We start from the raw sequence: 12884 nt of genomic DNA on the forward strand, positions 1-12884 counted from the left end.
TGTTCAATTGGCTTGACCATTCATTTGATAAAACATGCTTTGTCAAAGTTGCTGAACTCTTTGCTTTCTTTGAATACTTCTGATCACCTCCACTAATAAGCTCTGTGTATCACCAAATCAGTGTGCCAGAGAGTCATGCAAACTTTCCTTGTCTACAGGAGCGCTGGGAAACTGTGCATGGTAGCGCTAATCCATAGGACTCATTCGCTAAGGGGATGTTTATTCACCCCCTTGTGTCCCTGCTATAAAACTAACATGAAGATGGATAGGAACAACTCGGCAGAATCCAGCCAGGAAGTGGGCACATTGATAGTCATCTCTTGAAAGAGCCTCGATCATCACCTCCTAATAGCAGTTTGCAACAACAGACAGCTATCACTTTGTCAATTAAGAGGCCCCTCAAGAGCTGGCAGGCTCATTATGCAAGTAAAAACAAATACACATTTTGAAATCGCCGGAGATTTTTGTAAAATGTTAGTGTTGCAAGATAGTTTCTTAAGAAAGGAAACAAAAACTCAAGTCGAAAAGAAGAGTTAACATTCGAAAGAAAGAAAAACTTAATTCAAGAGACAATATTCGTAAGTTTTGAAGAACAGAAACAGTTTTGAGTTCCTTCTTTCCCTTTCTATGCTGACCACAGTTAACCGATAGATACTGGTGCTTTTTTGTGGGATTCTTTAAAAAGAAAATTGCATAATGTGTCAGCTAAGTGAAAAAATATGTAGACTTTGTGATATGTCAAACTAAGACTCCCCTCTTATGGCATTACCCCCTTGTCCATCATCTCTTTCATTCTTAATATTGAGTGTAAAGACCAGTAGGAGGTAAAAGCTGAGGAGAACTTTGCCCCCGTTATCTGGACAGACTCCTTCGTGATGCAAAAAGTGATTTTGGAAGTGTATATACGTAGGCATTAGAAGTGTCCGTCGAAAATAAGACAGATCTGACCTATACAATTGGAGCTAGAAAAAAGACAATGGCTGGCGAGGGAGTAGGTCTTGTTGATATATGATTGCGTCACCCACCTCCTTTACCCTTTACAAGTGACAGGTCCCTCCCTAAAGGGCAAGTCCCTCAGGAGTGCAACTTGCTAAATGTCTCCCCATTAAAGTGGCTCTTGGACACTGTGACCTTCTCTAACCATCTGCGATTGTTCCTAAGGGAAGAGGCTGCATGACGTTGGCTTGCGGCCTCTGATTTCACGAGTCATTCGGTACTCTCTTTCTGACTGGTTCTCCATTTGGCGGGTCTTATTCTCACTTCACCTTGGTCTCTCATGCTCTGTCTGTCTCAAATGTTTCTTCTATTTTTACAGATACTGTGCCACAGCCTATCCATCCATGAAGAAATCAAGTCCAGTGGAAAAATACTGCCTAAGAGCAGGCACGTCTCAACCTACTCTTATCTTTGACATAGAAAAGGCTGCTTTACACTTGAAAATACCCAAAACCTAATTTTAGAAAAGGACTGCAATGGAATGCAGGGCCAAGTTCAATCCATATAACGTAGGTTGATACTTTCCTTTTGAGAGCCCTCAATAAGGTGTTGCCTGACCCATATTCCTTCTTCATGTTTTTTCTCCCTCCTCCTCCACCTCCTATATTTTGGTGCCAAACTTTGCTGAGTGGCGGGACAGCTGCAGGCTCTTACATTCTCCGCTCCTTCTCTTCATCCGCTCATCCTTCGTCTTCCTCTGTTCACATCCTTATCCTCCTCCTGTCCTGGGCTTCAGGCTCAGAGCCCAGTCAGCTCTGATCCTCTCTTCTTACACTCAAGATGCAAAATCTTAATCTTGCTTCCTCTCCCCCTGTTTTATCTCCCGAGGGTAAAACCCTTTCAAACTATAAAATGTCCAGAAGTAATCCTTATTAATGTAAACTCAACGGCCACACAGAGAGAGGTCATACAACCTATAAACGCAAAATATATCTACATATACACCGCTATGTTTTTATAATAACTTGCCATCCATCCTGCAACCGTTTTCTTTGTTGGGGTGGTCAAAAGATACAAGAGTACATTTATGCTGCATAGATTGTTAAGCACTGTGAACAAAATTTGACATCTGTGATTGGACTATCAAGTGAAATTGCCTTGAATGACTCCTGAAGACTGTGAACATGGGATGTCTGCCTGCAGTCTTTTAAAGGATGGGCACAATAAATCAGCTATTCATCCTAGCCATACCTGTCAACCCAACCAAAACCACATGGCTGCATCGAAACGAAGAGGCCTCCTATTTAACTAGTAATGACAGACATAAATATATGAGCAGAGAACATTAGATTTTGACAGGGGCTAAAATAAGAAAGGCTGAGGTAAAGTGATATCAGCGGAAGCAAAATCTTTGAAGGGCGAACTGAATCCTTTTTTCCTCAGGCAGTTCTATTATATTTGTGACGCTAAACTGCCTCATTTGATTTAGGATGGACATTCTTTCAAGCAGATCAATGTTGTAGAGCCTGCCTTTTAAGAATAAGTGGGGTTTTCTGTATTGAAATGTTTTAGAAATGGTTACAAATACCAAGTGTCAATATAATTCACTATGAATAAGTCATAGAGTAATTATGAAGTTAGCATAACACTCAACTCTTGCATTTGTGGACCTATAGTGTTCTGCTTGAAGCTTGAAGGCCCTCTGTCCAGCAACATTCCTTTAGACATTTGTTTGCAGCATGGCAACCAAAGGGGTGCCCCACTACCCTACATCCTTGTGAAAGACCCTTATATCCCCCCCCCCAAAGGACCCCCAGAACACCACAGCATTCATATTCAGAAAGGCATACTGGCTTTGGGGAAAGTCTTAAACCTTAGCACACATTCATGTTTGTTCCGCTACAGTTGTTTCTAGCCAAGTTGTTGGTTAACACTGTGGAAATAAATTACACTGTGCAAAGATCTGGGACTAAACCAATAATAAGGATTTAGGAGAAACTATTAACAAAAAAATGCAATCCGTCCAAAGCGATGTTGTCCATTTGCAGTTTTCTCAAAACAAGTTTTTTTATTGTGTGCATGCAGTTTTACCATGTCAAGCTCCTGGGAGACTCGTCTTTTGCGAAGCTCCTCCATGCGGTCACTGACGTCACTGAAGCAGGTGTTGTAGTACTCAGAGTACTCCTGGGCAAGGTCATCTATGTTGCCCAAAGAACCATCCTGCAGAGAGGAAGAGAGAGGGAAGGGTTTAGGCAGGGATCTATGACTACTTGTTTTTGTCAAAAAAACTTAAATATTTCATAAACACTAATGAAGTCCTAAAAATGCAATCGTTCAGTCTTTCACGCAGGCTCTACACTCTAGAGCAGATTCCAGTAAAAAGTAAGTGCACTGTGTGATAAACACATCCCCCTCTATCCCTCCATTTACAGCACACATTTTAAAACCGCTGTCACATACACTTACAATTAGTGGCATATAAGAAGTACCTACAGGCTTGCATTTGGTTACAAGTGGCATGGCTTGGGGTTGGCACAGGGATACAGACATCATTACTCATCAACACACATGTATATAAGTGTGTGCTTTTTCCAATTCACCAATCTACTCCTACACTCCATACAAACAGAGAAAATCTTAAAATACGCCTCAATTGAAGGTCTAGATATGTTCAGTAGTTCATTCTTATCAAGTTCCATTCAGTGTCTTTGGCCAGCTGTGAATTGATCCTTGGTTTTGTCTTTATCGAGGCATATATCAAGCATGCCCTTTAACTCCTCAGACATTCATTGAACTCTAAACCAAACACACTTTTCCGGTCAGCTATAGTTTAGATCAGCACAGTTCCTGTCTTTGTGTGGAGAACATGTGTTTAGGATTGGAGAGGAAGCTGTGCTCCAAACATTAAAGATCTTACCTAACCGAACACATTTTGGATATAATGTTAAGACTGGCCTCCAGGTACTAATGGAAACATGAATATCAATTTTAAACCTAGGTTCTATGAAAATGTTTCTGAAAATCAAAACTTTTAACACAAGGGGCTTAAATCATTAAGAAGGATCACAAAGTTAACTGAGGTCAGTCTGGTTTGTGACTTAAGTAAAACAAATGGTCCTGGATATAGTAGATGCCGTTATCCAGCTAGTTAGTTATTTTTCATCAGACCAAAACATTCTGAAAAGTTGATTTATTTTTCAATGTAAGTCCTTAAGAAGAAGCTTCTCTTTTGGACAATGTGGGGGAGAATACCAGCTCTCACTTTGGTAAAGATGTAGGAGATTCTGGCAGTGATGGTAAACTGTTGAATATTCATTAGTGTTGATCTAATCTGTGCCAGGCAGACAGCTAGCATTGAGTCACTGTGCAGGGTCCGAACAGTCTCTCTCAGTCTCTGTCCCTCTCAAGCAGACCCCCTATCTGGGTGCCAGGCCACAAATGAATGGATCACTGTGAGTGTGAGTGCCACACACACAGACACACATGGGCAAAGGCCCCTGTGAACAACATTAGCATGCACACACACACATGCAGGAGATTTAAAAAACATTGGACCAAAACAAACTGAGGAAGACCAATCATAAACAACACAGCTCAGTGATGGGGTTATGAAAAGGCACTTTCAGATGCACTGAACACAATATCACTCACAAACACACATGTTATGTCTCAAAAGCCTAGTTTGGCTGGCTGTGATCTTGACTCCCACACACAATTGCTTGAGAATTTCTGTTTCTGGCCTGACATATGGTTTGAGATGACTGAGATTCCCAGTGGGAGCACTCCCTGAGCGGACACATGCTATCCCCTCCATTCCTCACATTGACTGAAAGCATGCCGTCATTACAAAACTCAAAATGTTCTAATCACTGTACACAACCATTGTGCTGAGCTTTTTGCCACATCCGGAAGATAAGAATGATTGAGTCCTAAGATAACGACAACTCTTGATTGACTGAAGGACTCTCCAGTTGATTTTAAATATTAGTTAGGTCATAGAAGCAAAATTATTTAATCAAACGTGCCATTTTTCTGGCCCCACTACCGAGAGGATATTGAGCCCTTAGCTATGGACAGGTAGAGATGCATGTATCTAGCTGATCTTATATTAATGTGCCCCTGTAATTGCATGCATCCTTGCGTGCAAACATTACTAGTGTCTGTACATAACTGGGATTCCTCTAGTTCTCCAGTGACATGAGCACATGGGGGTTCAACACAGCTGACCCTCAAACCCCATCTCCACACAACCACCTTGTAAAGTGATACGGCATATGCACAGTTTCGTATCCACTACGAGAAGTCACGTGAAAACAAGTCTTGAGAGTGAAAATGCCTCGAGGAGAATCGGCTAGGGGAATGAGTTAAGAAAGGAAAACAAACGATTAACTCAGGATGTTGGATTGACTGCGAGTGTCAGAAGATGAGTGATAGTTTCTCCCACTCATTAGAGAGAATCTGTCAACATGGAAGAGCATGGAGGGATCTGACAGGGCTCCACACATCAAGTTTGGAAATGTGGGCAGGCGGGTGGGAGGGGAGGCTGGACAAGGGATGATTTGTGGGATACTGACTAAGGGCAGCTGTAGGGTGAGAAGAGGATAAAACATCTGGAGTTATGGAAGAAATATGTCTGCACCTCTAACTGATTGTAAGGATAAGTATTAAACCTCCCACAAATGATCTGATCTTGGAAGAATATGGGTCTCTGTGTCAGCATATAAAGCTACAAAATAACCGTTTAAAGCAATATTCAATTTAAACATATTATTTAATATTATAAATTACATTTTCATGGAGGTACAGTATGTATGAAATGGAGGCTAACACTAGTTCAGCTGATGTAACTGCTTCTCCACCCTGGATGTGAGCGAGGCCAACTCCCAGTTTGACTCGAACAATAGCAACAATAGTTCAACAGAAAAACAACACCAAAGAAAATATGTGAGTGAGTTTATGTGTATTTACAGTAAAGAGTGTGCGTGTGTCATTTACTGCTCAAGTAAAATATAATTGTCTGCTCTATGGAAATGGCTACTCTCAATTTGCAGCTACAATTGGTCAGACTGTGAACAAACCTGTGCTGCATGCCAATTATGTTCCTACTGCTGAAGAAAATCATATTCTGTGCAAAAGCTGTAAGGGATGCACGATATTGGTTTTTTGAAACCGATACCGATACCGATAACTTCCTGCTTCTCAAGACCGATACCGATAATAATATAATATATATATATATATTAAATGTACCTGTAGTTTTTGCACACCTGGTGGTAAAAAAAAGACTAGTAGTGAGCAAATGACATGAGCATTTATTTACTATGAACAAAACAAAGCCAAGAACAGTTTTGACTCTCGTCAAGCGCCATCATTTCTATGATGAAGTTAGAGATCGTTTTAGCCCTGGGGTCGTCTCTGGCAAACCTCTTGCCTTTTTTAAAAGCCTCGTCGATAGGTAAAAGCCCCGGTGCCTTTGCAGCTGGCTTTGGATTCGCCGCTAGTTTAGCAGCGCAGGCGTCTTCATACGCTTTTAACACACCATCGTAGCGATGGCGATGTTTCAGGAGACTAATCAGGTTGGAAGTATTATAGCTCGTTGCCTTTTTCCCTCCTCGTGGAACTTCTGCATTGCATTTGTTAATACAAATAGCAAGCGAACTATCTAACTCTGAAACTTTGAAATAGTCCCATACTACCGGCGACATGTTTGTTTACTGTCCTGGCTTCACGGCCGCACACCATTTACGTCACAGCCAGGCATGAGTTAGGGAGCGCTGGATTTGTGAAGAACTCCCCTCTTCCTAAACCACTAATACCACAGTACTGGCAAAACGGGAGGAGCCGAGTAAAAAACAAGCGCCCCTCATCCCAATCCACCCACACCGCAGTATTTTTTTCACCCAAAAAATATATTGTATATTATCGGGGCTATTAATACTGGTATCGGGTTTATCGGGATGACGTCATAATTCCTAATATCGGACCGATAATTATCGGGCCGATAATTATCGTGCACCACTAGATAACACTCACTTAGTGTCTGCCATGCCTTCGACCACCAAAAGACAAATGACTGGTATTGCACCACAGTCGATAAATATTTCAGAAATGTGTGGTATGAAGCTATAACCAAGTTTTTTACACAATATTCATTTAAGATTGCATTGTAGGAATGGATAAGATTAGCAATATATAAACATAGTTCTTCCCCTGTCTCTTATGGAAAACAAATCATAGTTAACTTCAGAATGTGTTTACAAATGACAGCATGGTTGCACATATTAGAACGCAAACAGCATGAAAACCCAGTACCCTCCGCTGACTTAATCAATTAGCCACGACATTCCTGGCATTCTAAACTACCACAAGTGTTGTGGAAATAATTATCATAAGACGCCAATTAGTAACATACAGGACAAACCTCGATGTCTGTTTACCTTCTTTAAGGACACAGGCGGCTTAGCCAATAATGTTATTGTTCCCATTCTGTGACCGGTCAATACTGGGATACAGATGGTCTGTGTTGTGGGTACACTGGGACACTTCCTTCTCTGTATTTGTGGACTCCAAGGTAAAATCTTCGAGGTCATAAGTGTCCGAGGCAAGTAGCTCTGTGTTCCCACACTGTTTAGGCTATCTCCTCAAATATGTTGTTTACTCTCTGCAAAACCAGTTAGATGGGCTGGCAAGAGAGAGGCTCTCCAGAATTGACGTAGCAACTCTACCGTGGAGTCAGAACCTCTGACTCTTGGATTTGTGATGTGAATACTCTGGTACCAACTCCAAATAAATCACAGTGGTTTGACATCAAAGCTCCGACTCTTCCCGTGTCTCCTTCCTGAGTCGGTGACTCCACTGCATGCTACACAGAAGTTTCCTCTACAACAAGTATCTCTTTGGACATTCAGTAAGTCAGTGAGCAGCATCAGTTCAACAAAAGAGACAGTGCTGTTTCTAGCATAGACATCATGTTCAGCAGTTTATGATGCAATGACATGACATACCACATTTCCCCCAAAAAAATCTCAGTTAGGTAGCAAGTTGTTCCTTCGTTTGTTCTAAAGAAAAACATTTACAAGAATCTGAGTTCCACAACTGAAGTGACAATTTCATCAGGACAGAGCGCCTGAATGGCACTACACTAAAGCAATCTCACAAGTCATTCGAAAATTCCACAGCCAGCCTGCAAAGCACTGATAACTTAGGTCTCTCTGTGTGCTAAGGGATCCATGCCACAGCGCACAGCTAATTCCACAATCAAGTTAGAGTCAATTGACGTTTTCCACATCATGTTAGATGATTCAAGGTCTCTTTCAAAGAAAGTACTTGTTTATTATGAGCAAAGAGAACTACATGCCAAAAGGCTAAAGGCCACATTGGTTCTGGTCTATCCTTTGGCCACACATTCCTGAATGTGTTCAACGGTAGAGAACATGGTATTAACCATTGTTACAGTGCTGGCCTGTAACAATGAGCGGGCTGCGCATCTGACATAATGTTTGTACCTCAGTCGTATGATCACTTTCACCAGCCACATACAGCTCAAGACAGGTGTGGCAGGTTTAAATTGCCAAGACCGTGTTTTATTATGTTGCCTTGTACTTGTGTTACATTAAAAAGTGAACAAAAAGGAATCCTGAGTCATGGATACATCAGTTTAAACCCAACCCGCTGAGAGATCTCCTGTCCAACAGTCCCCAAACAACTCCTTATGAAAGCAATAATAAGTTATTCATTCTTTACTCCACCCATCCCTCTATCCATCTAGTTCCAGTTTCCTTTACTACTATTGGTGCCGCTGTACTGTTAACTATTCATATAAAACATAGCTGAAAGAGAAATATAAAGAAAAGCTGACATGATAAATGTGGAAAAACTTAGAAAAAAAGCATAACCCACATGAGTTCGGAAAATGATTGGATGAAGCCTACTAGTCTGTAATGGAGAATTACTCAAACAGAGCTAGTAGTGGTCTGACTAAAAGATAAAGTGTAGGGCATGGTAGCCAAAGGGGAATGACTGTCGAGGAAGGTATGGGCAGGGGGCACGGCTCACCCCCTTTAGAGGGCTTCCTGAGGATATCCGTGGCTTGGGCAGAACAGTGCTCTGCCATCCCAAAAGAGGAAACCTGTCAGTTCTGTGTGTGACCTCAATAAGGAGATCAGTCAGAGAGGAGGAGTGAGCTGAGTCGGCCAGGGCAACAATAGACAAAATTAAGCCATGATAGACTGTGTTAGAACATTATTGGCAAAGATATAAAGTGGCCTAGCTAACCGCAGATTGGCACAGAGAACTGGAGCATATGCTGCCACTCTGTATGAAGTGCTATGTGGGAGGAGGCACATAGAGATCACCTCATCCAACCATATGTTTCCCAGACACAATCAATATTCATGTCTCGAGAGCAGTATCCGATCCTTAGGTTTACAGATGAAGCACAGTGTAGTACATAAGTGTTTTCTAAATGGACAAACTCCCACCCACGCTGTGTGAAACTCTCTACGAACAGAGAAGGATTCCCTTCAGGCAAGTACAATATTTTCACAAGGCTCAAGATTACCTTTCAAGATAAAACTGGATGAGCATTTTCTTATAGAGAAAGAGGAAGTATAATCCAGTTCATAAAGTCTGTACAGATGCACACCTCAAAACACATTATGCTGATACAGAATTTTCTGTTTCCAGTCAGGCAGTTTTAATGTGGCTCGTATAACATTCATTAAAGAACGTTCTGGCCTGAGGAAAAACCTGTCATTTCTCCAGAAGTGAGGTGGGTTTGAAGCACATTCAGACATCTGTAAATCCAACCACTTAGAACAGCTATAGCTCCTGCGCAACTCTGTCATAAACTGGCTTTGACTCTTAATTAGATAAAGTGCCATTTACTCGGCTACAACCACATATAAATTACTGGCTTACTTAGGTAAAAACCGTCCACAACAGGCTGCTGTTTATGGTTACACGGCAGCCCGTTTGATTTTCATGGCAAAAGTTATTTCGAAGACGGAAATGTAGAAGACAATAAATGTACTAACTCCGTGCTGATAGTTGTTTTAATGCTTATTAAGTGTTTAAGAGTTGTTATTGAGTTTGGCATGTGTGTTGAAACATGATCACTAAAAAAACAAGATTATAGTAAGCATGTTGACCAGATCTTTATCAGTGTGGATGTCTATCTGTATGTATGCAGGCCTGTTCTCATGTGAGGGGAGCCAAGACCAGACACATTTGCAACAGTAAGTTAAAGACAGGCTTGGGGCAATTCCAAATGTAAAGGGCTTTCCTATATAGGTTCCCAGGCAAAACAAAAGCCATTGAAAGTCATAGAGCTATAGAAACATATACAGCAAATCTATTTTCATTTGAGCTTTTGTGCTTGAAAATAATAGGAGCCTGAGCGCATTGTTCAAAAAATAAAGCTCATTATATAGGAGGGAAATTTAAGAGACTGCAGTTTTTGTGACTTTTTATTTTCATAAATAATGCCTACAAGGTGCTATCAATTCAAGCAACTTATCACCACCTGTCCATTGACTTTCGGACAAAAGCAACCAACATGAAATCATTCATTATTATGGTTGTCAACCAGTTAGTTCTAGGTTTCATACTTTCACACTTCTAATCTTTCCAGAATAGTTTTGTAGGAAAATAAGACGGTCACAGCTATCCAAGCCCAGCAAGGACTCAATAAATGAACACGATCCGCGATACAGTACCCAGAACAAGATTTGAACAAAAGATGAGGTCAGAGATTTGGAAACAATATGAGATTTGCTATGGCTGCTGGCTGATGAAATGCCTTCAGATGAGTGCTGCAGGATGTTTATTGGAAGGATAGTTAGACACGTTAAGTGAATGGTAATTGGTTCTTCGGCAAGATAGTTAGATGCTTAATAATTATGGTAATTTGTTAATGAACTCCAGCCGTGTTGGAAAAGATAAGGATGCATTCATCTATATTCTTGAACCAGTAAAAGCTTAAACATCCTCATGAATGATGGGATTGACCATAAAATAATAGGGAAGGATTTATGTGACAAATGTAAATAAAAGAGTAAAAAGTGTGTTGTTGCTGTTGTGTCTGTGTGTTTTTCAGCTCAAGGGGAAGTTTGTCAAAGATGAGCACAGCCTTGCAGACATTTGCCTCAAGAGCAATACATCTGGATAAATTGCCCGAGCCAGGGATGTCAGAGGGCAGGAAAGCCTCCCCCTCCTACATGGACACACACAGACACACAACGCTAGCATTTAAACACCATTCACATCTTCAGGGCCAGACTAAACCCAATTAACACCTTTTTTCTTGAAAAAGACTTGAAGTGCTGCATCACTTTTGTTTGGGAGATCAATCAGACCCCATGGCCTGTGTAATCCAGACTGCTTTGGTGGCCAAACTAAAGAGCATGTTTACAATATACAGCATCTCCAAAGTTACAAGCATTTAAGGCACAAACATGTATGGAGAGGTAAATCTCTCTGGACTGGGCACTCAACATTTCGTAAACAATAGCTGAAACTGTGCGAGTAATCAAACTTAACTTAAATGATTCATATGCAAAAAAAGTTTGTCTAATTTCCTAAAAAAGCCTAAGCATATGCATGGGATTTCAGAGACTTTGAGGTGAATTTCAGGGCAAAGCATCTCTAATCAGCTTGTAGTTTGATACTGCTATCAACAGGTGTACAAAGCAGACAACACATCTCCTCAGCTCGAGGTCACTGCAACACCTCATGTCTAACTTGGAGAAAGATAGCAGCAAAACTGAACTGAGCTTCGTTCAATTGAAATCAAAGTAGCATGGCAGTACTAGAATACTCAACCGCTAGATATAATCATATCAGTAATCAAAACAAAAAACACACGCATGCAAAGGGTTAATCTTGCAATCTGTAACATACCATATTCTCACTCAATTCCTGTTTGCATTGAGATCCAACCGACTCAACAGTACGAATTCGTCTCTAGCAGCCTCCAACTAAACCACTTGAGTCCCACAGCACATGTAGAGTGCCGCTGCTCAGACTCGGGCCTATAAGCACTCTGCTGAGATTTGTTTTGATGCGTGATTTGCATGCACCGACCAGTTGGCTACACAATCGATCATTCAGCAAATCAGTGTCAACTTTGAGGGCCAGGGTGAAAACTCTCAGATACTTGTGAGTCTGTGGTGTTAGTCTATGATCCTAACACCCCTCCCCCTAAAACTTACCAGCATCCCCATAACGTCCGTCCACAGTTGGGAAAAACTGTCGGACCCAGCAGCGCTTTCTGCCCGCGGCTCCTCGGAGGCTGCACCGGGCCCCTGATCAGCTTCCATGTTGCGGAAAAATGTTGTGTTCAATCGGACCGATCTGGTGCAAAGCTTCAATCCAAGCCCTCAGGCAGGGGCCTGAACACCACAAATAAACAAAATGCGGGTGCCAAGGCTGCTCCTAAAGAAAGTTGCCCTTGACGCACCGGTGAAATGCTCCAGCATTGCTTGGCAGGATCCAAAGTTTAGTGCGTAAATTGGGTCCTGACATGTTTACCAAACTCCTCAACAACTTGAGGGCGATTAATTCAAGTAATAAAAGAGCGAAAACGGAAAGAATGGTGGCCTTGAGAGGACCCACAACAGGTCACTCGTTTGAAAACTTCCGTGCGGGGTGTTCCCTCCTTCACAGTCGGTACTGCACGGTTCCGTGCCCGGGCACAAACAAACCGCACACCGGGTGGAGTAATCTTCCAACTTAGCAAAAAGTTTCCAGAAAGTTAATGGAATCCTTCGACAAGTGACAACAAACTGTCTAAACTAGCACACATAAGCTTATTTCCATAAAAAAAAAATCGAGTGAGCGAACGCCCGAAGCACACAGCAAATCCTCCAAACACTGCGCCTCCCCCCTCTCTTCACCCACCGTGTCCCTCTCTCTCTCTCTCTCTCCCTCACTCACACTCCTCCCAACAA

The 12884-nt window shown here is 41.7% G+C and overlaps 1 protein-coding gene across 1 annotated transcript in view; it reads right to left on the bottom strand.

Annotated features, from left to right (window-relative positions):
* Positions 1-12884, bottom strand: part of sash1a (SAM and SH3 domain containing 1a) — a 167066-nt gene that overhangs the window by 36081 nt on the left and 118101 nt on the right. The window contains 1 exon segment of the mRNA XM_034202749.1: positions 3028-3156. Within this exon segment, the coding sequence (XP_034058640.1) occupies positions 3028-3156 (129 nt within the window).

The sequence above is a fragment of the Gymnodraco acuticeps genome, unplaced genomic scaffold (assembly GCF_902827175.1).
Source record: "Gymnodraco acuticeps unplaced genomic scaffold, fGymAcu1.1, whole genome shotgun sequence".
Classification (NCBI taxonomy): domain Eukaryota; kingdom Metazoa; phylum Chordata; class Actinopteri; order Perciformes; family Bathydraconidae; genus Gymnodraco; species Gymnodraco acuticeps.